Source organism: Catharus ustulatus, chromosome 1 (genome assembly GCF_009819885.2).
Source record: "Catharus ustulatus isolate bCatUst1 chromosome 1, bCatUst1.pri.v2, whole genome shotgun sequence".
In the NCBI taxonomy this organism is placed as follows: domain Eukaryota; kingdom Metazoa; phylum Chordata; class Aves; order Passeriformes; family Turdidae; genus Catharus; species Catharus ustulatus.
Window position 1 is genome coordinate 44,473,773 of NC_046221.1, and position 26,988 is coordinate 44,500,760.

Genomic DNA, 26,988 nt, shown 5'->3' on the forward strand with positions numbered 1-26,988 from the left:
TGATGACAAATATCCACATGGCTTTCTGTAGTCCCTGATAAAAGTATCTGAGCTAACTGCACAGCAATGCAGTTGTTTTAGGGAAAAATACTACCCATGTTTGCAACTCACAACTTGTACTTTGCTTCAGTCAAGAACCACTGTACTCCTTGCTATGGTAAATAGCTTCTGAAGTAAGACAGTGCTTCACATTAAGCCTTCATATCCACAGTTCCTCAGTGTCTGAAAGGAGCCAGAGCAGATACCCCCAGCAGGTATCTTAATAAAAAGAGGGAAACAGACAATTCAGTGATATTTTAAAAAGAACCTGCTAGAAGTGTAGCTTTGCCATCTCCTGCTGACCATCCTGCTTCAGTGTGACTGTCAACAACCACTGTCTGTCAACAAAACTGAAGTCCCACTGTGCAGAGGGGGTGTGAGAAAATCCATCCTAGGTTCTGTGGGATGTATTGGCAAAATGTGAACAGCAAATCCATGATAATTCTGAGGTGCTACCCAAAAGCTTTTTCTAGATGAGAAACAGAAAGTTGTATCTCTTACTACATCTTTGACATGGCAACGGTGGCTTGGATGCCACACAGCCTGAGAGGCTGCCAACCTCAAAGTAAAGGTTCAGTAGTGCTTTTAGTTAACAGCAACTTTTATCAAATGTCACGTGCTGTTTTTGGGTCTGAGTTTATTCTGACTTGGTGCTGCATTACCAGTTGCCTTATCATGTGGGAAGACTGAAGTACAGGACATACAGTTGTTCTTTAACATTGCATATTCATGCCAGCTATGTAGATTGATATTACTGTAGATGTATTTGTTAAATTGTAAAAAAGAAAAATGGAGTGCAGGACAGATCAAGAAATTGCTGTCTTCTGACTGTGGCGTAAGTGCATGGCATTGAAGACAGTTCTGGAGCATTTCTTCTCTCTTTGCTCATCCTTATAGGGGCTGTGACTGTCCTTTAAAGCTCATTGGTATCTTCCTGTGTGTTGTGTTCACATAGAGGTGATATTTTACATGTGTTGGATGTATGCACTTTGTTCTCCTTGTTATGCCATAAAATTGATCCAACTCAGTTCTCCAGGTTTCATCCCCTTTGTAATCAGAAACTTACTGAGAAAGGAACACGGGGATGACCACACTGCTTGTTTAAGCATTTTGTAACAACTGAGCCTCTCATGCATCCTAGGCTAGTGAGATCTTGAACACCCCAAAACTGGCTGCTGTTTGCTGGGGTATTGGGAGCCAAAATGAAGAGCTGAACCTTTCTTCCAAGACAGAAGCTACTCCGTGTGAATTATATCTGCTAAGGTGGTTTGCAGAGAGAAAAGCTGGGCATGATTCAGTATGAGCTCTGCACTCCCACCCACTCTTTTTCCCATCAAGAGCTGAGCAGACTCCCAGATCAAAAAGCATTCCCTGGCTCCTGCAAGCAGAGAGAGAGGAATGCTGTGGAAGTGGAACACACTGCTATGGAGCAGCATGACTGTGGCTAACACAGTAGCACCTCCTGGTGTTTCATGGCGGGGAACAGGGAGATTTAAAGGGAGATACAGCAGTAAACAATATATATACAGGCACTCGTGTGTAGAGAGAGAGAAGTTAAGGTATTCCTATTGGGTTTAATCTCAGTGATGCATGTATTTATTGCTAAACTCTGCATAAATTTGTCTCATAAAACAAAGATCAACTTTCTGTGAATAATGTTTTATCTTGTCCTATCATCTGTTTTAATATATTCACTGACCTTCTTTCCTGTAATAAATCTACTCATTCCCTTTTCTCCAGTCATCTTCTCTTAAGCTGGCAGATCTTTCAATTTAAAGAATTGCATTTCAGGGACCGCTTGTTGATGGGAGAAAAAAAAGATACCTTTGCAGCAAGATAGGACAGTTTAACAATGTGGATGCTTGTAGGAGAACAGGTGGTGAGAAAAACAGTTTGGCAACAGAGGTGTTTACTCCTGACAATGAATAGAGATTTTCAACAAGGTATAGAATACCTACCAGTAGATGTTTTTCACATTCTCATGCACAACATAGCAGCACCAAGTATGAACTATTTACCGCTGTTTTGTTATTCTTGCTGGTACACTGATGACTTGGCAGAGAATATATTAAGAGCTGGGAAGGGTGGATGACCAATTGTCAGGGCAAAATTGCTTACCCTTCACACTGCCTCCAAATTATGTGACTAAAAAGACCCAGGTCTTAGAGGAATTTCATTGTGATCACATATTCTGTGTGCTGTACAAGAACACATACCTTAAGAAATATCCATTAGATTTTGTGTTCACGTGTGTGTAGACTGTATGCATGTATAGACATATTTAACTGATTGTTTTGTTGTGAGCTAAAAAGATAAGAGGCATAGATTTTTTGATGTTGCCCTGAGGTCTGAATGTTAGACTTTTTAAGCTATAAAATCTCATTCAGTGTGACCTTTTACATTCAAAGATTTTCACACTGCTTTCTGGCAGATCATACCCTCTAGGGGGCAGTTTGTACCACAAGTGAACATATTGAAACATAAGGATGGTCCCTCTGAGATGTAATTACTTCTAGAAGTATTTGTTAAAGAGCTGAACATGTTTATCTCTTTCATGAGAGAGGGAAAACTCAGAAAACTTATGTGAAATAACAGAAACAAGCCCAAACTAGCAAGCACAGAAAGCAATCTTGTGATTGCTAAGTGTTTCAGAGTCAATGAGTGAAAAGAGAATAAAATTAGGTAGAGTGCTGTTTTACAGCTAAAATTGCATGCCTCTGACTTCCTTGCAGAGGTACAACAATGAACAATAATTTATCTAGGATCACAGAATAAAATTCAACATGAGAAATGAATAATCAAGGTAGAGAAGAAAAACCATGTGGTTTAGCTGAGGTTTTAATGAGGGCAAGATGATTGGGGCAGGGGGAGGAATTAACCACGTCACACTATTGGTTGTTATTATAAGGAGCAATGCAAGCAATTCCATAACTCAGGTGACCATCACCTTACAGCAGCTGTTTTTCACAGAGGTTATGACATTTCATGTAGGCAATGCCTCTCTCTCTTATGTTTGTTTCTTTGGGCTGTTATTCTACATTTGCATGTATCATTTGGTCTTGTGATACCATTGGAATTTGTGTTGTACATTCTCAGTTGGTAGCAAAGCTCATGGAGATTTTTTCAAGATTAGGTCCTTTGAGGACAATGAGCAGTTGGAAAACAGATATGATTTGCAGTTTGGATGTGCGTGCAGGTGCCAAGTAATTTAGTTCTTAGTAATTGCAAGTTCATATAGTTACACTGGAACCTGTGGGCTGATGCTGTTTTATGTTTATGGAAAACCTGTCTCACTGATTCTTACTTCTGGTTTTAAATCTACCATGTTGAATTTTGTTCCATGATTCTGACAGAAAACAAGATGATAAAGAATTTATGTTTATAGTTCCCTGTTTCCTATATTTTTTTTTCAGAATGCAACATTGATCTTTCTATAGCAATTGATATTTCAAGGAGCACGGAGCCAGCACCCTCAATGCTTGTGAAACAGAGACTGCAAGCATTCCTCCCCAGACTTCTACTCCAGATAAAATCATTGCCAAATACCAGCTGTAATGCTCCAGTTGACATTGGGTTCAAGTTCCAAGTATTGACACAGGACAAACAATTAATCTTTGACTCTGGTTTTGAAGACTATAATGAAGAGATCATCCAGAAGTTCTTAGATGCACAGACCACTGTGGACACCTACATTAATGCAGACTTTTTGCAGGCACTTGAGGAGAACTTCTTTAATGTGACCTCTGCTAAAGTTAAGGTAACTTAATGGTATGAACATACATTTTAGAAAAATTAGGCATTTTGATATTTACTCTGGTGCTGAGTACTTCAGGAAGAAAAAAAAATTGTTCGGGAATAGATGACACTAATATGCAGAATCACAGAATGGTAGACATTAGAAGGAATCCCTGAAAGTCACCTTCTTCAATCCCTGTGCTCAAGGAGGATCAACTAGAGTAGGCTGTCTAGGGCTGTTTCCTGATGGCTTTTGTGTATCTCCAAGAATGAAGACTCCAGGCAACTTGTGCCAATGCTCAGTCATCCTCATGTTTTCTTAAGTTTATGTAGAACCTCTTGTTTTTTTCATTGATCTGATATAGCCTGATATATCAATTCCAATTCCCTAGGCACTCCTGTAGTGAGATGGTACCAGAACATTTGGCTTGATACATGTGGTGATGAATATTTATACAGATAACCTTCTTATATCTACTGTGGAATGATTGTATTTTGGGCAGTGGAAAGTGGTTTTCTTTCCGGAACTCTAATTCCTAAATGGAAACTGTTTTCTTATTCCTGATTCTGTATCTTTGTCCAGGATAGTGACAGCTCAAAGCGGAAGTCACAGGGAAAGGTCATCAGAGAAATTTGTCTACAGAAGTTTATTCATGTCATTAACTTGTCAAATAATTTCAAATAACAAAGCTGGCTTCTACTTACAGATAACTGATGATCAGGAAAATTTGCCTAGATGCTACAGTTAATTCGTTCATAAGGCACTGACTCTGTAAAGAACTGAGCATGTCCTGTAGTAGCTGCTTGAATATTAGCACTTCCTAAGTGCTTCTACCATGCAGGAAGACCTTCCTACTAAGTAAGAATTGGTTAGTTCTTGCCGAATACATAAGGGGTTTCCTCTCAACTTTATTTTCACTTCTATGAAATACCAATTTTGATCTGACATGGAGTGAGAAAGCTATATTACAAATTCCTCTGCTTTCAGATGAAATTTGGCATTCTGTTTTTAAGTTGGCGTTTGCATGGGTTTGTGACTTACCAATTTAAGTTGTTATTTGGTGCATATTTAATGTGGTTTTTTCCCAAAGATTTCTTAAAATATCTGAACAGGGAACATGACCACATAAGATTTTGCTTGTTTTGAGTCTCAGAGAAAGAACTTGTTTAACATAAAAGTAAAAGCAGTGCTTTTTTCCTGCTGATTGCCAGTTCTGGAGATCAGCATCAAACGGGGCTTCTTTCTGTTTAGACTTATTATTATTATATATAAACATGCTGCATATCTCAACACTTTATCAGTGGATTAATATTCTTCTCTGACACTGTTTATGTACAAATTGAAAGTACAAGACTTTAGAATGCACATGAAATCACAATTTAATCTTCCTAGGATCCTGAGAAATAACATGTTTGTTCTGTAAAGATTATTAGTTATAAAACTCATCAGGGAGCATGATTCTCTGTTGGTTGAATTTCTTCTTTTCTTTGTTATTTGTTTGCTTAGCAGCAAAAAAAAAAGTTGGACCTAATTGCAGCATTTTCAACAATGGATGTGTTCCAAAAAGAGCTTTATATAAACAAATGCTTTTAAAACGTATCTTTACATATATTTACATACAATGCCCACAGTAACACCCCACACTCCCTGTTCCCCATGTTTTTAAAATGGAAAGATCATAGAAAAAAACAGACCAAAGCCTACATTATTGTCTTTAACAATCTGCGATGAGTTTACCCACCCATGGTCCAGCTCTCCACTGTATCACATGGTGCTTGAGCAAACTTAGAATTTGTGCCAGCGCCTCCATGGTGTATGTTTTATAACTTACCAGTTAGCTCTAGCTTAAACTGGTGTGGCAGTCTTTTCATTTGCTTTTGTCACCTGTGGAAAAATTTACATTAACAGAAGTAATGGGGTTTACACTGGTCAGAACTGTGCCTTGCATAGAGAATGTAAAATAGGAAGGGTGGGAAGAAAGAAACTCTAGCTGTGCTTGTACTTTTATTGATCAGAGAGTTTATGAGGACTTGAAGTCATTACCATTGGGGCTAGAACACAATTTACTTGTGCAGCTTCTTTCTGGGCAAACTAATCCATTCAGTGAGTGGAACATGATCTTCTGTTGGTTTGAAGAGGGAGTTAGAAAAGAAAAATGGGAAGAGACTGGTAGCTTGAGGGGGTACTTTAAGAAATTGTGCTTTGCTCCATCCTGGAAGAGACTTGAACTATAGCTCTTTGGCCTGAAAAGATGGAAATGTAGCCAGTAAAAAAATATTAGTATCCTGAAGTGAGCTAACCCTGATGCCTTAAGAAGGAAACAAGGCAGAGAACAGAGCAGATTGATGACCTGCCTGTGTGGAAAGGGGAAAAAGACATAAATATCTGTATGGGGGGAGGACTAAACCCAGAGAGGATGCGCTTCCTGGTGTGACTCAGTTGACAGCCAATGGGAGCTGCTCTTGCAGTAATGGGAAAATTTGTTTGCTCTAAATTCTTCTCCACATTCACATATAAGAGAACTGTTCAGACATAAGAGAAAGTTCTTCAGTGGGTAGGTTAAAAAATAATTTAACCTAACTCCTACCTCACATGCTAAGATGACAGATATAATAGCCATGGTATATTCAGCAGGAAAAATCCCTCAAATGGAAGTGCTATCAGGGAAGGGAGGCTTTTGTGTCCTGTTCTCATTGTTCCTCACTACCATTTTCCAGCACACATTTCAGATCTTACTCAGTGTAGTGCAATTTTACCATCTCATAGCCATTTCTCAATGTGAACTGTAAGTCTTACAAAGACTGAACTTTCAGTTCTTTTCCAATTGACTTGTCATTACTTTCTTTCCTGACAGGTTCTATTGGTATTTTCAGATGGGCTGGATGGTTCGCTGGAAGACCTGAAGAAAGCAGCAGACTCACTTCGCTTTAAAGGTATTACAGTATCACATTGATGCTCCAGCTTCCTAATTCCACAGGCCTGATGTACAGCTCCCTCATTGCAACTTTTCCACTTAACACTGCCTCTCCATGCTCCTGTGGCATTGCTCAGGTGTCCCTGGGAGAGTATTTGCTTCTCCATGCGAAGCAGTGTACATGATGACTTGTCATTATACGGCAGATGCTGCCAGAAACGTGCCTAGGGGTGCAGAAGTTCTAGCTTCTGGAGTCCAGCTCCAACAGCTGGAGCAAATTGGCATGGACCCCTCTCACTGATGAGAACAGTACTAGTGGTTTGATACAACTCTGACCTCCCTAGGAAGAAGAGGGTTTGAACTTGTGTTTGGGCACTGAGTAGCAGTGATTTCTTTTAACATACTATATTGAAGCCATGAAATGTAAGTCTTTCAGGGAATTGCTGTTATTCAAGTTTATATTGTTGGCTAAATTATGTTTCAGGTATTCACTAATTTATATCTGTGCTTATGTTAAAGGTCTTGATGCACTTCTCTTGGTTGGTCTGGACAGTACACAGAACTTGACTGAATTTTGGGAAATAGAGTTTGGCAGAGGGTTTGGATACAATGAGCCTCTGAGTGTTGGGTTTGCAGATATTGCAAACATCTTGCAGAGAAACCTTGTAAGTCCTTCTGTGATATAAACAAAAGGGGGGTGGAAATTGGTCTTTGTTTTATGATTAGTATATGTCAATGAACTGTTTCTTATAACTTTTCAGGATACTGTTGCAGAAAGAAAATGTTGTAAAGTTATTTGTAAGTGTCTTGGAGAAAATGGTGATCATGGTGTCCGGGGAAATCCTGGGAGGAAGGTAGGAGGTCTAAGACAGACATTACATAAGAACTGCTTCATTTTTCAAAGTGTTTCTGTTTTTTATAGTATTTCAGAGCATGCATGCATGTCCCCATAACATTTAATGTTAGGACAGATGAAGGAGAAACATGAAATGTGATCCTTTCTCTGCTGCATGCTCCTGTGCAAAAGTGTTTTTGTAATGCAAATTACTTGTACATATAAAAATCATTAAGCACTCTACCACACCAATCCAGGAGAAAATGGAGAGGAATTAAAAAAATTAAGTCCAATTAATCTAGAGGTATATCTATTGGGAATGAGAAACTTCCAAATGACAAGCAGAGAGTAGAAAATAGTAATTTTTCACTAGGTATGTGCCTTATCCTTTTGTCACTGGTTATTCCAAATGTCCTCTTCTATAAGTCTGTTTTGATCCAAAAGGATTATTTTTTTCAAGGTTTTTAATTGTTTGGTTTAAACCTTTTTGAATATTACAGATGTCATTACTTCTACAGCATACTAGTAGTATTAATTATTAAAGTTTTTATTATATGTAGTCTCCATTTGACTACTATTCATTCCATTATTGCTTCTTATTCCAGTAACATGGGAGATAAATTATATCTGCAGTCAACATACTTCAGTTATGTGATTGCAGTTAAATGAAGTTTTGGTTATCTCTTAACAGAAATACAGTCTTCTAATACTTCTTCATAAACCGATTTACTGTTTTTTTCCATTACTCTTGGTCCTTTCCTTATACCCTTCTGTTTTACTAAAAGGCTGTATTAAGGTGCTTAGACAGTGTTCAGAGTGTAAACATAGTTGTTTTACAACTAGAAATCCCCTTTGTTCAGTTTCTCTCTGCTCAGATTTTGCCCTGAGGGTATGATATTTGTATGACTTCCAATACAAAGCTGAAACATTCCTTTGTGTTTGCAAGGCATCGCAATAACTTCGTCCCAACTAGTTTCCAACTCCTTATATTTTTCATTTCACCTTAGAATTTCATTACTATATAATGTTTCCTCTTCCAAATCACTAGAAAGATATTTAATTTGACCAGGTATCCTAATGAGCTTTGTTAAGCCATCAGAGAATCTCCTGAAATAACAAATGAAACTTTAATCATTGTTCTTTTCTCCAGTTTGTGTTTGGGTTTTTTTCCCATCCATGTCAAATACATAGCACTGTGCAGAGTGTCTGTGTAAATGCAGGGAGCCTGCCCTCCTCAGCATGACCAGATCTAATTTTCAGGGAATGGTTTCTATCTCTGTGTGCGGAATAATCTGATAGAGATGAAGCCAGTGTGCTTGGAGAACAGTGTTACATTTAAATTCTCATTTTTCAGGGAAGTACAGGTTACAGAGGATCTCCTGGCCATCCTGGTGAGGAAGGTGGGATTGTAAGTAAACATTTATCTTCCTGCTATGATGTTGTTAGTTGCTACCTGAACTTGTCTGCATTTACTCACTGAGTACCTATCAATGTTAACCCAAAATGTGTTAAAAGAACAGGTAAATACACAGATCTGTTTCTCTGTGCTTCTGCACCTCACCATAGATTAAAAACTGTTAAAAAAGCAACTCACTGAAAGTGTGTTATTCAGTTAAAAAAACCAACCCACCTTCAAGTACAGACATTTCAGTTGGAGATTGGTAATACCCTATAAACATGGCATGATAATGAGAGCAAAGAAACAGGTGCAACTCAAATTAGTAATTGAAGTTCTCTTATGGCCCATATGAAAATTTCCAAGTGACTTGCATTTGTATCTTTAGTGCAATGAATGGTGATACAGTTCTGTCTTACTTTAGTCTTACGAGATGAATGAAACGGTAATCATCATTGTACGGATGAAACTGAACATTTTCTTCTGTTTCTTAGGGGGAGAGAGGCCCAGCTGGTTTCAGTGGGACTCAAGGAGACAGGGGGTGTCCAGGTGTCAGAGGCCATAAGGCAAGTATATAACTTTGAAACATTTCCTAATTTTGTTTCTCACAAACCTGTTATCTGGGAGCAAATCCCTGTGCTGTCTTCCTGGAGCATGGATGAATTACAAGATCCAGCTGTGGAGACAGTGTTTGCTGTCTCATTTTGAGAGGTATTTTGTGTGACTCAAGCATGGTTGAATACCTCAGGATTTTACTGATTAAGCAGCTTGATGGTGACTTTTTCACCACCAACTCCAGACAGACCTTAGTTAAAGCTATACAACTTTATGGAATGGGAATGAAAATGAAGCTTGTACTATCTTCCCAGAGGAGAGGAGTAAATGCCGTATATGGCAGTAGAGGGTTTAACAGTAGGGGCTTCCAATACTGAGCATGGCATCCCTCTGCACATCAAGCTATTGTGCCCTGATTTTCAAGCTCAACAAAAATACTTCAACCAAAAATACTTTAACCAAATTTCATCATGTTTATTTTCAATTTCAGGGTGCCAGAGGCTATAGAGGAAGTCAGGTATGTGTTTTAGTGTGTGATCCATTTTCTTTGAGAACAGCGTTCTGCTTCCTTTTAAGTTCATGTTACCCTGTAAAATTAAATTATCAACAAGGAAGGAAAATAGTGTGAAAACTTCACAGCATTAATTTTACTTTTCTTATGGTTCTATAAGGATGGATTTAAGATACCTATCACATTAATCAAAATCAGCAGTCATAACTGTAGTTTTACATGATTGGAGTCGTAATTGATTTAGTCTAACTGATGGGAAAAGAATTTATTTACTGACTAGTTTAATAGTATGTAATTCTGTCAGCTGAGTCTCGTTCTAATTGTTGAGGAAGAGGAGCAGGGGGAAAAAATGGTTGTAACTAATATTTATTGGGGGTTTGGACAGCATTTTTACTAGATCATTATTGATATGTTTTCAATATCCAGACTTCTCTTCAAGCTGTGTTTGTCATCTCATCTGCTAATATTTAAAGTCTGCTTGTTTAACCTTGCAAACATACCTGTTCATCAAGGAGATATGATCACTAATTGGATAATAAAATGTGAAGCCTGGAAGTCAATGATCTATAATGCTAATAGTTTCCAAGCTACAGTGATTAAAATGAAATTAATTTGTATTGAATGTTTTGATATAAAACCACTTCTAAAAAATACTTGTGAGGCTCAAAGATTCAGAGGATGTTTGCCTCCATAACTGAGCAGCAGTGAGAAAGTTCAGAGAGTGTTTCTGAAACCTCAGCTCTGTTTAAAGTAGTGCTCGGTACTGACTTTTTAATCTTCTCACGTGTTTCTCTCTCCTTTTCCATTTTCTGCTCTGTTCTCTGAAGTAATTTGTCCTCTTTCAAATATCCAAAATGTCTGATTATACAAGTGGGAGAGTACTTGCTAGTGGTTTCAATTTTTCAAAGCTAAATAGTGCTGTAAGACTTACCAGTTGCACAGACTCTACTGAAATCCAGTGAATATGTGAATATATTCATTATGTTGTGTAGTTAAATCCACAAATTTTATTTTAAATAAAAATGTGAAACTTTCAGCGCATTAAAAATGTGGTTTAATTGTGCCAGCTTAGTGAGGCTGAAGCAGCTTAACGAAGTTTTGAAGTCTGCAAGGCATTTTATTGTAGCTATCTGAATAAAAGGAAATGCTGAATGTTGAATAGTATGAAGTTTGGCTCAGGTTTTCTGAGGTAGGAAATGACTGATGGAAAAATAATACTTCAATAAAAATTATGATTGTTTAGTGCAGAACATTTTTCTGGAATGCTTATTCATGAAATTCTTGTTTGTAACGTATTAATCTAATCAAAATGTACAACCAGCTGTTTTTTCTTGTAGTAGGTACAGAATTGTTTTCAATGAAAGAAGTTCTTCCTCAGGAATTTTAACTAGGTGGTTTTGCAAAGTCAGTTTAGCATCAAAACCTACAATGCAGTTGTATCTGTGGTTTCTCTCAGAGTGAGGCTGCTGATGTGTTTAATTTGTTCTTGTGCCACTTCCAGTGTTTGTTGAATATCATTTCAGCTTTCTGGTTAGTTGTCTGCTAAATTAATTTCTTACTACAAATTAAATCACTACAGTTAATTCCTTCATTTTTATCCTAGTAAAGAAAGATGGAAGAAGTTTCAAAATATCCTGTAAAAACTGAGTCATTTGGTTGAGTCTGAAACCTTGTGAAACATGCATACGTGAAGTAAGAGTCTCACAGTTATAACCTTATTTAGATGCCTCACACAAGTTAACACTGCAAACTCTTTAAGTCTGGGATGGACATTTCATGGGAAAATGACTTCCATAAATGTTTGCAATGTGCTGTATCATTTTTGTGGGCAAAGGGAAGAAAAAAACAAGGTGAATTGGAAAGAGAAGGTGACTGATATTTATATAGCTCTGGTATTTATGTAGTCTTGCTGAAAGAGTTATGAAGTTTCTTTAAAATCCTAAAGTCTAAGATCAGTCTTCTGTAATTATTTTTTAATCATGGTTATTCTTTCTGGTTTTTCAATCCACTATTCGTGTTATAAAACTGTGTAAAAAAAACCAAAAAAAGCACAGTACAAACACACATGATGGTTGAAATCAGAATTACAGGGTTATCAGCATGATAGACCAAATACTACTCGTTTATTTTGGAATATATTTGGATTTTGAAGGTGCTGCAGCTGGGAAAATATTTGAAAGCTGAAAGAATGAAAAGCAGAATTTAAATCCTGATGGAAATCTATAATTTAAATAGTTGTTTTTCTTATTAAGTGTCCTTAACAATTAGTTGTTTTAGACATTGCTAATTACTTTAAAAATATGAATTAGTAGTTCAAATTTATAGTTATTATTCTTGATTATTCTTGCTGACCGTTAAAACCCCAGATCTTATTGAAGTTTCCAAATGCAGGGCAAACACTTCTTTCTTTGCTCAAAGAGACAAATGGACTAATGCTAATTTTTTTTTCCTTATTGCTACAGGGTGAACATGGTGAGAGTGGATTTGATGGCACTGATGGAGAGCAGGTAAACATTACTTTAAATATGCAGTGCTATTAAAGACACCAATCTCAGGGTTGAAAGGGACAGATTTTGTACCTTGAAGGGCTTTAATGCTGAACAGAAGTTCTATTGTTGGATGTTTAGAATTGTGTATGTGATTAAAGCTTGATTCTGCCAGAAAAATCTTGAGAGCATGATTTAGCAGAAATAGTAATTTCACAAGTATAAGCCGCACCATTTTGACGAAAATTTTGCTCCCACCCCAGAAATGCGGCTTACACTCAGGAGCGGCTAACATATGAAAAATGTTCGGAAATTTCCAACCCCAGAAGTGTCAGCCAGGGTGCTGAGCTGAGCACCTGCCAGTAAAACTTGGGATCGCGCAATTGTTACAAATTGGTTACTCTGTTGCATGGCGGGTGGAGGTGGGCTCCATACCAGCAGCGCGGGGGGGCAGGCGGGGGGGGTCCCTCCTGCCGGCCCTGCAGCCCAGAGGGGAAACGAGGGGCTCCCACCGGCGCCGTGGGAGCGGGCGAGCTCCGTCCCCGCCTGCCACGGGAGCGGTGGGGGCTCCTTCCCCGCCTGCCACCACGGGGTAGTGCCGGGCTGGGGCGAGTGAGCCCGGCGGCAGCGACAACTGGCCCCTAGCAACCCCGCCAAGCGGCAGCGCTGAGCTGGGCCACCTGGCCCCCTTGGCAGCCCTGAGCAGCCCGAGTCCGCCTGGCCCCGAGCCGAGCCAGTAAACCCTGCAATCCCGCAATTCTGTTACTATTTGGCTACTTAGTTGCACGTGGGTCCTCGCTGCAAACAACAGAGCAGCTTATAATCAGGTGCGGCTTATGTATGGACAAAGACCCAAAGGTTGCTGACACCCGGAGCTGCGGCTTATAGTCAGGTGCAGCTTGTGATCGTGAAATTACTGTAATTTTTTGTCTTCTTTCTCTCCCCTTTCTAACTCTAGGGAGAACGTGGACTTCCTGGACCTTCTGGAGAGAAAGGCAGCAGAGGAAAATGGGTGAAGTACCCCTTACAGTAATGTTTAGATTTTACGGAAACATCTTTCCGAAGTGTAATGCTGTCTGTAATGCCTGTGAATTGTTTTTAGAACTGCCTTTTCTATAAATGCTGTCACTCCTAAATCAGTGTAGCTGCACTGACTTCAACAGATTTGGCTCTCTGCTGCCACAGATACTATTTATACTTGTACCTGAATTGTTTGTGCTCTTTTTATGGATTTAGGGCAGAAAAGGCCCCAGAGGAGAACCAGGTGATCGAGGACAGTCTGGTCTAAGAGGAGATCATGTAAGTTCATTCCTTTATTTTGTTTATATTTCACTGATCTGCACTGTGATTTTGTGATGGATATGTCTGAAATATATGTAATTTGAAGAGTTTTTCACAGTCCTAGAAAACACAGTACTCTGCAAAAAAACTGGATATTCTAGGAGTCTTGAACTCTTTAGATGTAGATGGACTGACATGTTTGGATGTGTTGCTTGGAAGCAGGTGTTTAAGCCTCAGATCTCCTGCTTGTTTATGATTTTTTGTTTGTTTGTTTGTTTTCACCATGGGAAACATAACTCATTTTGGAGCTACTTATCATAGAATCATAGAGTGCCTTGGGCTGACAGGGACCTTAAAGATCAACTAGTTAGTTCCACACTCCCTGCCATGGGCAGGGACACCTCATGCTAGACCAGATGGTCTGGTGGAAACACCAGGTGGACTAGGTCAGTCCTCCCTGTTGGTTCCCATCCTACAGAAATTCTGGATCACTTGAAAACCCTGTGCACTGACTCATGGTTAGCAATTTAAAATGATGCAAAGACAAGTTACTTCTTCATGTTCACATTTTTTCCTTGTATGCTCCAGAGACATAAATGTACTCCCTGAGGCTAAAATTCCAGTGCAGACACCACAATTCTTGTCTTGAAAAGACACAACTTTGTCTTTTCATGTATATTTCAAAGACTTTGTTCCAAACAATCATATATTTTGCTGAATCCTGTCTTTAAACCTTATACTGAAAAAAAAAAAGATCAGGTGTCATGGTAATTTGCCTCTTTGAAAGATCAGGATTTCACCTGATCTAGCATTAAGTGGCAAAGTGGAACTTCATTCTACTGTAACCCCTCATCTGAAACTCATGAGTTGTGATCTTAACTCAATTAACTATATAAAATCATCTGGAACAGCTTCACATTTTCAGTTTAATTTGTTACCCATTAGTAATTTTGGTTTTAATCTCTGTGAAGAAGAACTTAATGGACTTTGCAGAACTTCCTATATAGTGTTCTTACAAGCATCTTAATTTAAAATAGCCTTTTTATTTCTTACTGTCTGCAATTACAAATCTAATTCATTCTGTTTCTGTATCCTGCCTCTGTAGTCAAAGTAAGGTGTGTAACTGAAAATGCTAAGCTTTCCATTGATCTTTTCCAGGGAGATCCTGGGGCTAACAATAATGTTACTGGTCCTAAGGGTGAAAAGGGAAACCTAGCATCACAGGTAAACAAGTTGTTCTATTTTGTGGAGAGAGGATTTGTGTAATTGCTAACTCCTGTTGGCTGTCCAGTGACCAAGGAGGTTTTTGTTTGTTTGCATTTTGCCTTCAGTGTTTGTCTGCAATGCTGAAAGTTTAGGAAGTGCTTGATACAGTAAAAAAAGAAAAAAAAAGTTTAAAAGTGTTTACAAACACAATGGAAATATTCTCATAATAGAGAGCTAAGGAAAAATATGGCTTTAGTATAAATACATTATTATACCACAAATTTGCATCACCAACCTGTGAGACTTCTAGTAGTGAGTTGTAAGGATACTGTTAAAAATCATGCTGAGAAAAATTCACAGGGTATCAACAGGCTGTACTCATTTTGTTACGGAACTGCTATTGCCTCAGGGTGGTGAGTGAATTCTATTTTGATCTGTAAATAGAATATAAGGGCTGGGATATATGCTTATATAGTGATGTTTGAGTTTTAGCAGGTGTTTTAGCAAAACTGCAAGGAAAGAAGCATAAAAGAAAAGCATGGCTTGCATTGCTATTACAATTTGTTTGGAAGAGTGTTTAAAGAGTTTGGTCATTACTTTGTTTTGCAGGGAGACCCAGGCCCACAAGGACTCCAAGGAGAGCAGGGTGATGCCGGCCTAGATGTAAGAATAGCAATCAATATGGGATGGAAATAACTAATAAAAGATACACTGGGATTCCCACCAAAAAAATCCATTTTTGTCTTCTTTTTATCCCACCCTTCAAACTCCTGCAAGGAGAGGGGAAAAACACCTTCTGAAGTTTTCAAAGAGAAACCTATTTGGCATCAAATTTAGTAGCTTATATATGTTACAGTGTGTTTTCTTTTCTTTAAAATCAGGAATTTGCATTCCTGTTAATTCCATGTCTGATTCATGTGAAGTCACAAACCTTAAACTCAATTTCTTTTTAAATGAGCCCTAAATGCTTCACAATTCCACCTTAGATGAATCTATCCCTTCTTTCTGCCCATGACTACAAGTTTTCTATGTCTGTTCAAGCATATATATAAGCTCACTGGCAGCTGAGCTGTTTTAGTTCACTGGAGACTGGGAATCGTGAAGACCCTTTTTCTAGTCTGTCAGAATGGTACCTAATGCCAAAGTCTGGCATGATCACTCCTCAGACAGGCTGCAAAAACATCCTAAAGGCCTCTGGTGATGTCAGGTTTAGCAGTAACATTCACTAGAGCTCCTGAGCAGTGTGCAGCAGGAAGTGAAGGAAACCTCTGGATCACAGGCAGAGAAGAGGGCTTTTGTTCTCTTTATTTTAGCCAAAGGGCAGCTGACTGGGAAGATGTTTTTGAGAATGTTGTTGAAATGTCTCCTCTCTGCACTCATTAAGGATCTAAAATATTTTTTTCTTTTTGGAAAGGCTTACTTGTGTAAGAATTTCTGTCCCAAATTAATTTTTCTCATTTCTTACCTTAAATCATTCTGTGGAAATAATCTCTGCTTTCTTTAAGCTGTATTTGGTTTGATTGTATGTATAATGTGTTTTATGATGAACTGCTCTTTCACATATTGCTCAGTATTCTGGATGTAATCTCTCATGCTACTCCTTCCTAGGGTGCAGCAGGTCGAAGAGGCCCTCCAGGTATAAAGGTGAGTGGCTGACACTGGTGCTACCTATTTATATGCAGCTACATGTCCAGCCTGAGTGTTTGCTTCTCTTAAGAGAAAGATTTCAATGTGAGCCAAGACACAAGTGTTTAACAATCTAAAGTCTATTTCAAGCAAGGCAGCCTTTGAATCTCAGGTGGATGTAGTAGGGACCCTCCTGACTTGAAGGATTTAGATAGGAAGGGTGTTTTAATGAAAAAAAGGACACTTTTACTATTAGGGCGAGTATGGGAATGTAGCTAGAGAAAAGACTGTCACTAAAGATGACAGGAATGAGCAGTCAGGCTGCAAAGTCTGACAGTTTATTCCTCCTTTCCTGCATGCACACAGATATGTGCGATACACACGTGTGGCACAGATAAAATCAGGGCAAGTTCTACATGATGCTTTGCTCAAAATAAACAGTGTTAACTGTAGCTCTGACAATTGGCTAAAACATATAATCAATATTTTGGAAATAATTTCCCAGGTCAATATCTGGAAGAATATAGGATGTACAGAATAGGTCAAACCCACTGCATGCTGACTGATCATTCCAGGAAGATTGTCCAGTAGGAAAATTTCTCATGTTGTTGAGAGAAGACAAAATCTCTCTCATTGTTAGGTGGTAGCCCTGGTTTTCCTAGACCTATACCCCATAGAGTCACAATGAAAGAAAACTTTTCTGAGATGTACTTAGTAAAGACAACACTTCAATTCTCTTAAATGGTGATTCAGATAATATTCTTGGAAAAGAAAACTTGTTTGTCCCAGGGTATGAATTACAAAATACTGTTATCAAGGCAAATCTAAAAGCAACTATATTCAAAGGTGGCTTTGTACAAGTAAAAATTAAATTCTAGGTATTCTCAAGTATAGTTTACATGATTACTCTAGAAAACCTTGCTTTAGCATGTGTGGTTTACATTTGACCCAATCTCTGCCAAGTTGGTAACACAGATAAGATGGTATATGCCATGGTACAGCATTTCCCCCTTTATCTTAGGGCATATAAACCTAAGGAAACATTACAATTTTGTGTACAACATTGTCAGTGCCAACAGGGTGGAATATATCTTGAAGTTCTGCTGTGTATTGGAGTCTGGGGAATGGGTAGAGTTGTAGCTTCTGAATAAAAGTGCCAACCAGCATTTTGAGTAGGCTAAGTGTAAAATGTTAATAAACAAGAGCAAGAATAGTGATGCAATATAGAACATAAATTTAAATGACGGAATACTGTCTTTTATGACAGTAATATTCAGCAGCATAGTGTTTGATTTGTCTGATTTCTGGACTTCCGGTCCCTCATCTGTTGAGGGGTTTTCCTAAACTTTTATTACTTTTTTCCTCTGTGTGGTAGCCAGGTAACACAGATTTTTTACATTTAGAATGATTCAAATTAATATTTCACTAGGAAATATCAGTCAGAAGTGAGAGTGCAAGTTCCCTTAAATTACAGTCTGGTCACTTCCAAGGTTTTTGCAATACACTTGTGTGGCATGTGCCAAAACCCCTGTCCCCACCTGGTTTCTGAAAACCCCAATTTGGATTTCACTGTGAGAATCCAAAATTTTCATGGAGGCATTGCAGATAGAAATATACTGGAAGGTTTTGATACTGTCTGCGAGCAGGGATAAAGCACCATGCTTTGGCTATTGCCAGTATCAGCATAACTTGAAAGAATATGAGCATTTTTTTTCCTATTTCTGTCTCAAAAATTCTTTATAGGGTTTAAGAAGACATTTTAGATTAAAAATACTGAAGAATATTTAAGTCTGCCTCTTAATTATTCCAATCCTTGCTTGATCACTCAGCAATCCATTTCTTAGGTAATTAGGAAACTTTTTGCTTTTTTTTCTTTTCCCTGTTGGATTGCAGCTGAGATCTCATGGACGGTTGCATTATTCTCTCAGGTAACAGGAAAAAGAAATAATCTGACTAAACTGTGGTGATAACAAGACCAAAACTGAAGTCAGTGGAAATGGATCTGTACCGTATCTTGGTTGTACTAACAAGCACAAGAACTCTTATGTGGTTAGAAAAGAAGAATGTTCAATTTGTTTAGTAAATTCACTGAGTACAGAGTTAGTTGAATCTTTTCAACTAATTGAACAATTAGTTGAAATTGAGTTGAGAAATTAGTTGATTAGTTGAGACATTCCTCTTCATCTCCACAGAAGCCCCCATAGCCAGTGATGAGGCCACCCTTTTGTAAAATTGCAGGGAACAAGAGAAATGAATGAAACTCACAGCAACAGAGAACTTTCAAACTGTTTTCATCCAAGTACTGGATGATCACCTTAGACTTCTAAAAGCATATAAAAAACATTTGTCTGGGTCAGTGGGCATTGAAGGGTAGGTACCACTCAATGATCAAACATAGGTAATGTAGATATCCTTCACTGAAAAGGTGTAAAAAAGTGAATGGCAAAGAGAATTGCACATTTCTGTCTTCCATGTCCCCTGGAGAAGCAATAAGGAACACTAAACCCTGCAGTAGAACAGTGGCATCCATCCTGGGGTGAAATTGTAGGCACTGTGTCCTTCCACTGAGATCTCTTGTGTGGCAGGACATTACACAGCTGCCACAGGGCATAACTGTCTCAGTAGAAGTTATGAGAGCTTCACTGTAAAGCTCTCCTGGTGTCCCTGGGCCAGGAAGCAGATCTATTTAGTCTTGATGTTTGTGGGGTCTTCAAGGGCTCTTCTGTGGATCACAGCATCCTGCTTTGTAAGGAAATAGAGTATGGCCAGTCCCTCTGGAGGAGGACTGAAAATGGGGTAAGGAAGAATATCTCTTTCAGGTACATAAGAGAGATATTGGTGGTGACATACTCAGAGATGAATAATCGAATTAGAGACAGTGAGCCAGAATTCACCCACATAACACATAAGGACTTGTTCTAGGTTTAGGTGTTAATAAATGACACTGAAATAACAGCCTCATCAACAAAGTCATTAAATTCCATTGCAGTCAGCATGAACATGCTGCTGTTCACCATATCCTAAAAAAGACTCCTCCCAGGACTTGCAGTTCCAATTGTCTGTGCCTTTCTGTGATAAAAGGAAACTAATTTTTTCAAATAGTTGAAACAACATAAAGAAGCACAGCTAGGCATTGTTAACAGTCAGAGCTAGTCAGTGGGCAGAAGGAATAGAAGGTGTAGTATCAGAGAGGTATTTGTTGCAGAGAAGAACAACACTGCAATCTGTGAGCTGGAAATAAAGCAAAAGAGTGAAGAGGGAGAGAAAGGAGATTAACCTAAAGGAAGGCAAGAAAGAGAGGAAAAGACAGGGGAGAAAAAAGGACAACCACTTTTCTGGGTTTTGATTAAAACTAAATTTAAGTAGCTGAGAACTTTAAATTGGTTTTGGATTTTAGTAGAGTGTGCCTAAGGAATATACTCACTTTTATTGTGTCAAAATTATATTTGTGGAGATATATTTCTACTTGATTTTTTACATCTGGTAATATCATATACTTACTGATGTTCCATTTTACAGTGTTCTTACTCTGGCTATAAATTAAAATTATTTTTTGCTTTTGGCTTTTTGTTTCATCCATATTTTTATCTTTTGTTTCATTCATATGGTGCAGAATGAAAGTTCAGCCTTTTAAATTCATTTTTCCGGCCTTAGCAGTGGACAAGGGTAATGCACAAATAGTGCTGAGACATGGTGTAAAAAGTATTCAGCAGAATAAAACTGACCTCTTCTGCTGCAGCTTTTATATTAATCACACCTCCTAGAAAACCAAAGAAAAGCTCTTCTTCTGCTTTTTATTTGAGTTTTCTTTAACAGGAATTTGAAGCTGTTTGAAAACAGAGTGCTTTTCAATTCTATCAACTGATACTCTGTAGAGATATAAAATTAATATCTTTTGATGTACAAATAAGAGATACTAATTTGTCATTTTCTTGGGTTTTGGTCTGGCAGGGTGAGCAAGGAGATCTGGGAGAAACAGGTTACTCAGGAGAAGCTGGTCTTCCAGGCCCACAGGTAACTAATAGATCTTCTGAGTTGATTTTATGTACAGTAATTTCACGAATACAAGCCGCACCAATTTGACCAAAATTTTGGCGGAAACCCGGAAGTGCGGCTAATATTCCGGGGCGGCTAATACATTAACAAAATTCTAAAAGCTGCCAACACGGAAGTGAGAGCCCGCGGCAGCCCCAAGCCAAGCTGGAGCCCGGCCGGCCCCGGCAGAGGTGGGAAAGCCTGGCAGAGGCGGGGCCAGCAGTGTGGGGGGCGGGCGGCAGAGCCTGAGCCAGCAGGGCGGGGCAGGGGGGCGGCAGAGCCCGGGCCAGCAGGGCGGGGGAGCCCGGGAGAACTGGGGCTAGCAGTGCAGGGGAGCATGGCAGAAGCAGGAAGGCCGGCGGGTGGGGCTGCCTGGCAGCGGGGGAAGCCCAGCAGAATCAGGGCCAGCAGCATGGGGGAGCCCGGCGGTGCAGGGGCCTGCAGTGCCGGCCAGGGCGAGGAAACGCGGCGGCGGTGCAGACGGGAGGGGGTGGCCGGTGAGCCCGGCGGCGGCAGCCCGCCGGCAGGGCTAGGGAACGCGGCGCGGCGCGGCCGGCGAGCCGGGCAGCGGCGGGCAGGGCTAGGGAACGCGGCGCGGCGCGGCCGGTGAGCCGGGCGGCGGCAGCCCGCCGGCAGGGCTAGGGAACGCGGCAGCGGGGCGGTGCTGACGGGAGAGGGGGGCCAGCGAGCCCGGCGGCGGCAGCAGTGGCTGGCCCGCCGGCAGGGCGAGTACGTAAACAGCGCAGCGGCGAGGTGGCCGGTATGCCTGCCAGCGGCGGCAGTGGCTGGCCCGCCGGCAGGGCGAGTACGTAAACAACGCAGCGGCGAGGCGGCCGGCATGCCTGCCAGCGGCGGCAGTGGCTGGCCCGCCGGCAGGGCGAGTACGTAAACAACGCAGCGGCGAGGCGGCCGGCATGCCTGCCAGCGGCGGCAGTGGCTGGCCCGCCGGCAGGGCGAGTACGTAAACAGCGCAGCGGCGAGGCGGCCGGTATGCCTGCCAGCGGCGGCAGTGGCTGGTCCGCCGGCAGGGTGAGTACGTAAACAACGCGGCGGCGAGGTGGCCGGCATGCCTGCCAGCGGCGGCAGTGGCTGGCCCGCCGGCAGGGCGAGTACGTAAACGCAGTGGCGAGGCGGTGCTGACGGGAGAGGGGGGCCAGTGAGCCCGGCGGCGGCTGCAGCACCACCCGGCCGGCCCCGTCAGCAACCATGAGCGGGCCGAACCTTCCTGGCCCCGCCCCGAGCCAGTAAAGCCCTCTATGCCGCGATCCTGTTACTAATTGGCCAATTTGTGAAAGCTGCGCACGGATTCTCGTGACGAACGAAAGTGCGGCTAATATTCGGGGTGCGGCTTATCTATTGACAAAGACAGCAACATTGTTGAGGCACCGGAAGTGCGGCTTATAATCCGTGTGGCTTGTATTCGTGAAACTACTGTAAGTTATGGAGAAAATAAATTGTCAGCCTTGAAGTTTTGTTTGTTTTCTGGAAAGCTTTGTTAACTTCAACTAATGAATATTATGAGTAAGACTCCCCTTTTCTGTAACCCTGAGGAATTAAATGTGACAAGTTACATAGGTGTAGGTTCTAGCAAAATTAAAAGAGGAACAAAGAGTAACAAAAATAAGTAATTTAGCCAACACACCTCTAACTTACATGATATTATAAAGCCAATATCTTTAAAATGAATTAATCATAAATTGCTAGCAATAAATACATAAAATCTACTGTATTGGCAAAACCAATGAGAAAAGCTTTGTGTTTAAACAAAATTGCTGAGTGGAGTAATTTTGAAGAGAATTATCATGGTAGACTTCTTACAGTAGCTTTTAGTTTAAAGGTGCTTTTAGACACTCTAAAAGTGTTTTAATTTTATATTTTAAGATGGAGGCAGCATGCCTAGTTTATAGTAGGCTGCTTATGGCTCCCTTGGTATTTTAGATACCTCGGTGCACCTCTGAATTAGACTGGCAGGCAGTGACCATCTCAGGTGCTTCACACAGGCAAATCCATAGAACAGCCAGAAGTTTCACCTCTATAATAAGACTTGTGAAACAGGTGCTGGGATTCTGGTCATTGCAGCAACATGATTGTCATTCAAAAGCTGTCTACATTGAACTGACTTTTTGTTTCAATGGTTTTTTTGCATCAGGGCCCAAGAGGACCACAAGGACTCAGAGGACCTCCAGGACCACAAGGCGTACCAGGTCCTCTGGTTAGTGTTAAATAATATATTCCAGCTGAACCCATTAGGGCTTTTCATTCTCAGTGTTGTTGTTGTTCTTATAAAAAAATTTTTTTAAAGGTAGAAATCAAGGGCTTTTTGGTGTAATACTTCAGAAAACTGATTTTTGCAGTCTCATATGATAAAAAAACAACCTTGAAAACAAATTTAGGTGCGTGAATAGCAAGTGCTAGGGTGTGATGAGGCTGTAACTATTGAGCACTATCTGCTGAAATTTTCATTTTTGTGATGCTGTTGATTTTGGGGATTCTTGCTCTGGAATTACACTATTGTAACTCTGGACTGGAATGTCCTATGCTGGCAGCCTTGGTCATCTGTTTCAGTCAAGTAATGATGCTCATGCTTACATAACCAATTATATGTGTACATTGTTATTTTTATGCACGCATGTATTCACTACATATCTATGTAGACAGAAAATAACATTTGTGATATTTGATAACATTTTGAGAATTTTATGGCAGTTGTACAGATGACAGGAAATAAGTAGAACGATAGTTTGACCAGTAACTCTTACTTGTGGTCCTCAAAAGCCCAGTATTTTTACTGATTCTGTAGTAATTTCAAGTCGCAATGAATCCTTGAGTGCAGTGAGCCCTTGATTTCTTCATTGTGCAGCTTTTAACTGATACTTCTTATTACAGGGTGGTCTGGGGATGCCTGGTTCACCTGGCTCTGTTGGAAAGCTAGGTGCAAGAGGACCAAAGGTATAGATTTTCAAAGTATCTAATTGCAGCAATCTAACAGTGTCGTTCATTCAAGACTCTGACCAAAGAAGCATGGACTAACAAAGAGTTAGTTCCATGCTGTGAAATATGTGCACAATGTTAAATTTTTAAGGTATTTTTGGTTTGCATGGCAAGACAGGTGATGGACTTAGGGTAATCTTACATATATCAGAATTATACTAAGAAGTTTTTAGTGTTGCCATGACCACTGTTGTAATTGCTCTTGCAGTAATGATTCTGAATGGGACCTGGCTTCTCACAACATGATGCAGAAATAAGGCAGTGCTGACCCATGAGTTCGTTTTATGATTCCTAGAGTCTGTCCAATCCATTGAAAATACTCACCAGTGAATCAGAGAATATCTCATCTTCAAAGGGATCTACAAGGATCATCAAGTCCAACTTCTGCTTGCAGCAACTTGCAGTACTACCTAAAACTAAACCAAAAAGATCATCGTTCAGGTGCTGCTTGAAGTCTGACAGGTTTTGTGCCATGGCCGCTTTTCTGGGGAGCCTGTTCCAGTGACCAACACTGGATCAGTGACTTCACTCTTAGCTGAAGAACTTTTTCCTAACATCCAATCTGACCTTCTCAGTTCAAAGAAGTACAGCTGCTTATTTTAACCTTGTTTTCTAAAGATTCCAAACCAGCCCAAGGAACCTTCACTGTTATGATGTCTAATTGGAGGAATGCACATGTTGAGAAGAGCTGAATAAACATGAAGTCTAACAGAAAGGCTTATGCTAACAGGTTGTTCACATTAGAGTTCGCTTACTTAAAATAAATGTTATCCTTACTTCCCTTTTATTTATGTGTGTTGATATGTGGAATTTTATTTGATAAAAATAACTCAATTTAGGTGGCCTTGCATCTTTGAATCTAAAAATCACAAGTAATATCAGCCAGCTAAGGCTTTCCGTCTCTTTGAAGGGTTGTAACCTTTAGTGACAGAGAGGTATCAGAAGGTCAAAGGGCTGCCATGGAAAGAATCATTGTGTGAAAGCATATCAAAACAGTGACAAAGATTGGGAAGATATATGGGAATTTCCATCATACATTCCATTTTGTCAGTCTCGTTTTGTACTGTTTAATATTAGGGTCTTTGTTAGAAGAATGTTCAGTTAGAAAGTGAAAACAGAAAAGGGAACTGAAGGAAAGAAACCCTGCAAGAGGTTTCTGAGAGCGCAGCGCAGACAACCTGCATGAGAAATATCATTTGCTAACAACAGGTGCTTTTGGCTGGTAAAATTCCAGAATATATTCTGCTACCATTAATATAATTTTTTCCAAAATCTACCTTTTTTTTTTTTCCACTTGTAATTCTTTATTACAGTGGGAGTTTTATTGAGCAACACCTTTGGTGTTTAACTGCATGAATACTCAGCATATTCTGATTTGCCAAGTCCTTTCCAGTTCTACCACCAGGAACAGTCCATGAAACATGGTCTGTAATGGAATGTTTTTGCCAGCATCAAGTAGTCTATAAAATGTATAGGCACACTTCAGCTTAACAGACAGGTTTTCATTTCAGAAAGAAGAATTCTCCTGAATGAGGCAAGCTAATGGCTTTTGTGTTTCAATTATAACAGGGGGAACCTGGTGACCCTGGAGAGAAGGGCTTAGCTGGACCACCTGGACAGAGAGGCATTCCTGTGAGTCTTTCTGCCCTAATTCAGGACCCCTGTGTTTTAATAACTATCCATCTGAATCAGTAATGTTCATTCCCTTCTATTTTCTCTACTTGATACAATTAAAATTATTTCACCTTTGGTTCTCAGTTTCCTTATGGACACCAGATTTCTTGTGGGATAGAGAGAATATCTTTCCCCTCAAATTCTCTAGAAGAGAGAAAGTATGATGAAGGTAGGGCACACAGTGGAAAGGAACTATGACCTCTATCCTTGTTTTTCCTTTACACTTTTTGCCATCGTTTGCTAGTTTTTTTTATATTGTATTTTGATAGCTTGTCTGACTTCATCAGTCGTAACAGCTTGGGCACCTAATTGTAATAGGACAACTTTATTCCAAAATGAAATTTGGTATAAACTTAATCCTCTCTTAAAAGCAAACTCATAGTATGTTTAACCTACACAGGGCATGGATGGCAGAGATGCCTATGGTCCTGAAGGAAACAAAGGAGCAAAGGTAGGTGTTTGAAGTCAGAGAGTCTGTCTCCATTCTACTGTGTTATCAAACATGGCCACCCATATTTGATTAAAAAGAAATGTGAGACTTGCAAAGTGCATTTCTAAGGTTCAGTGAGAGGCTCAGGATTACCACAGTCTTTGTGAGACATTCTTCCATAGGACATGCTTTTGAGGACCACTCACTCTTTCCCTGATGTGTATATATATGTGGAGGATTGTGCTTCCAGTACACAGTGCTTTCTTCCCACTTCAGCCTGCCTGACTGAACATTATTGGCAAGTATTGGTGGGCCAGTCACTATGTACTCTTTTAATTTTTCTGGTTTCAGAGGAGGGATTCCTTAACTACCAAGGTGTTAAGGTAATCAAAAAATCCCTCCAAGGTGGAGGATGGTACCAAGGTGGGGGTGATACTCTCTAAACATCCTAACTGTTTAAACGTGAAATATTTTTCCTTATGCTCCTACGGTCAGCAGTAAGATCTGAGGATTAACCTCTGGATTGCTAAGAAATTCTTATCATTCCCTTCACAGTGCTGAAAAAAAAAAAAAAGTAATGAAATGCCTTTTTCTCTAAAATTGTACAAGAATTCAGATAAAATAAAAAGTATACAGAACGTATGAGGTCAAAATCATGGCATCAGTGGATCAGTCCATGAGCAAAGTGATCAGGATGTTGGACACTGCAGTCCACCTTTCAAAGAGTTTTTGCAGTTTTGCAACACTAATCCTTTCTTGTTGCTTGTGAAACAGAAAGGGTCCAGTGAATCTCGCTGGTAGACCCATCTGTTTCATTCTCCCTTTCTGTGGGAGAACCAGAGTACTACAGAAAGCTACAGAAAATATATTAAAGTCTTTCTCGGAGCCTCTCCAAATAGATGAACTCCTTTTTCTTAAATTACTTTTTGGTAAGATGGCTGTTGATACTTCTTATATTCCAATCTCTTTTCTTACCTTCTTAGCTCTAACAATTTTTTTGATGACACGGTTTCATAGACTGCGCATATGTTATATGCAAGAGGGCAAGGACATATGTAAGTGGTGTGAATTCCAATGTTCAGGGAAGATACTTCTGATTGGTTTTTGTGAGAGGTTCCTTATTTCTCATGGGTGAACAAAGAGCACACTAGAGACTGAAATAACTGAAAGCAGTTGATGCATCTACTTCTAGTAAGTCAAGAAAATATTGTTTAGTCTGGGTGGTATAAAATTTTAAACTACATTCAAACACTGAGTTCTGAATCTGAATTCA

The 26,988-nt window shown here is 39.9% G+C and overlaps 1 protein-coding gene across 1 annotated transcript in view; it reads left to right on the forward strand.

The window, feature by feature from the left end:
• Nucleotides 1–3,514: 3,514 nt before the first annotated feature.
• The window catches only part of LOC116992524 (collagen alpha-4(VI) chain-like), a gene marked incomplete at its 3' end in the record, with an annotated part of 28,906 nt that continues 5,432 nt past the window's right edge, over nt 3,515–26,988 (forward strand). Inside the window, exons 1-18 of the mRNA XM_033052296.1 lie at nt 3,515–3,796; nt 6,630–6,708; nt 7,209–7,354; nt 7,464–7,543; nt 8,879–8,932; nt 9,415–9,490; nt 9,966–9,992; nt 12,449–12,493; nt 13,431–13,484; nt 13,709–13,771; nt 14,912–14,977; nt 15,569–15,622; nt 16,568–16,603; nt 20,537–20,599; nt 22,770–22,832; nt 23,507–23,569; nt 25,181–25,243; nt 25,686–25,736. Of these exons, the coding sequence (XP_032908187.1) occupies nt 3,515–3,796; nt 6,630–6,708; nt 7,209–7,354; nt 7,464–7,543; nt 8,879–8,932; nt 9,415–9,490; nt 9,966–9,992; nt 12,449–12,493; nt 13,431–13,484; nt 13,709–13,771; nt 14,912–14,977; nt 15,569–15,622; nt 16,568–16,603; nt 20,537–20,599; nt 22,770–22,832; nt 23,507–23,569; nt 25,181–25,243; nt 25,686–25,736 (1,365 nt within the window). The remainder of the gene's footprint in view (nt 3,797–6,629; nt 6,709–7,208; nt 7,355–7,463; nt 7,544–8,878; nt 8,933–9,414; nt 9,491–9,965; nt 9,993–12,448; nt 12,494–13,430; nt 13,485–13,708; nt 13,772–14,911; nt 14,978–15,568; nt 15,623–16,567; nt 16,604–20,536; nt 20,600–22,769; nt 22,833–23,506; nt 23,570–25,180; nt 25,244–25,685; nt 25,737–26,988) is intronic.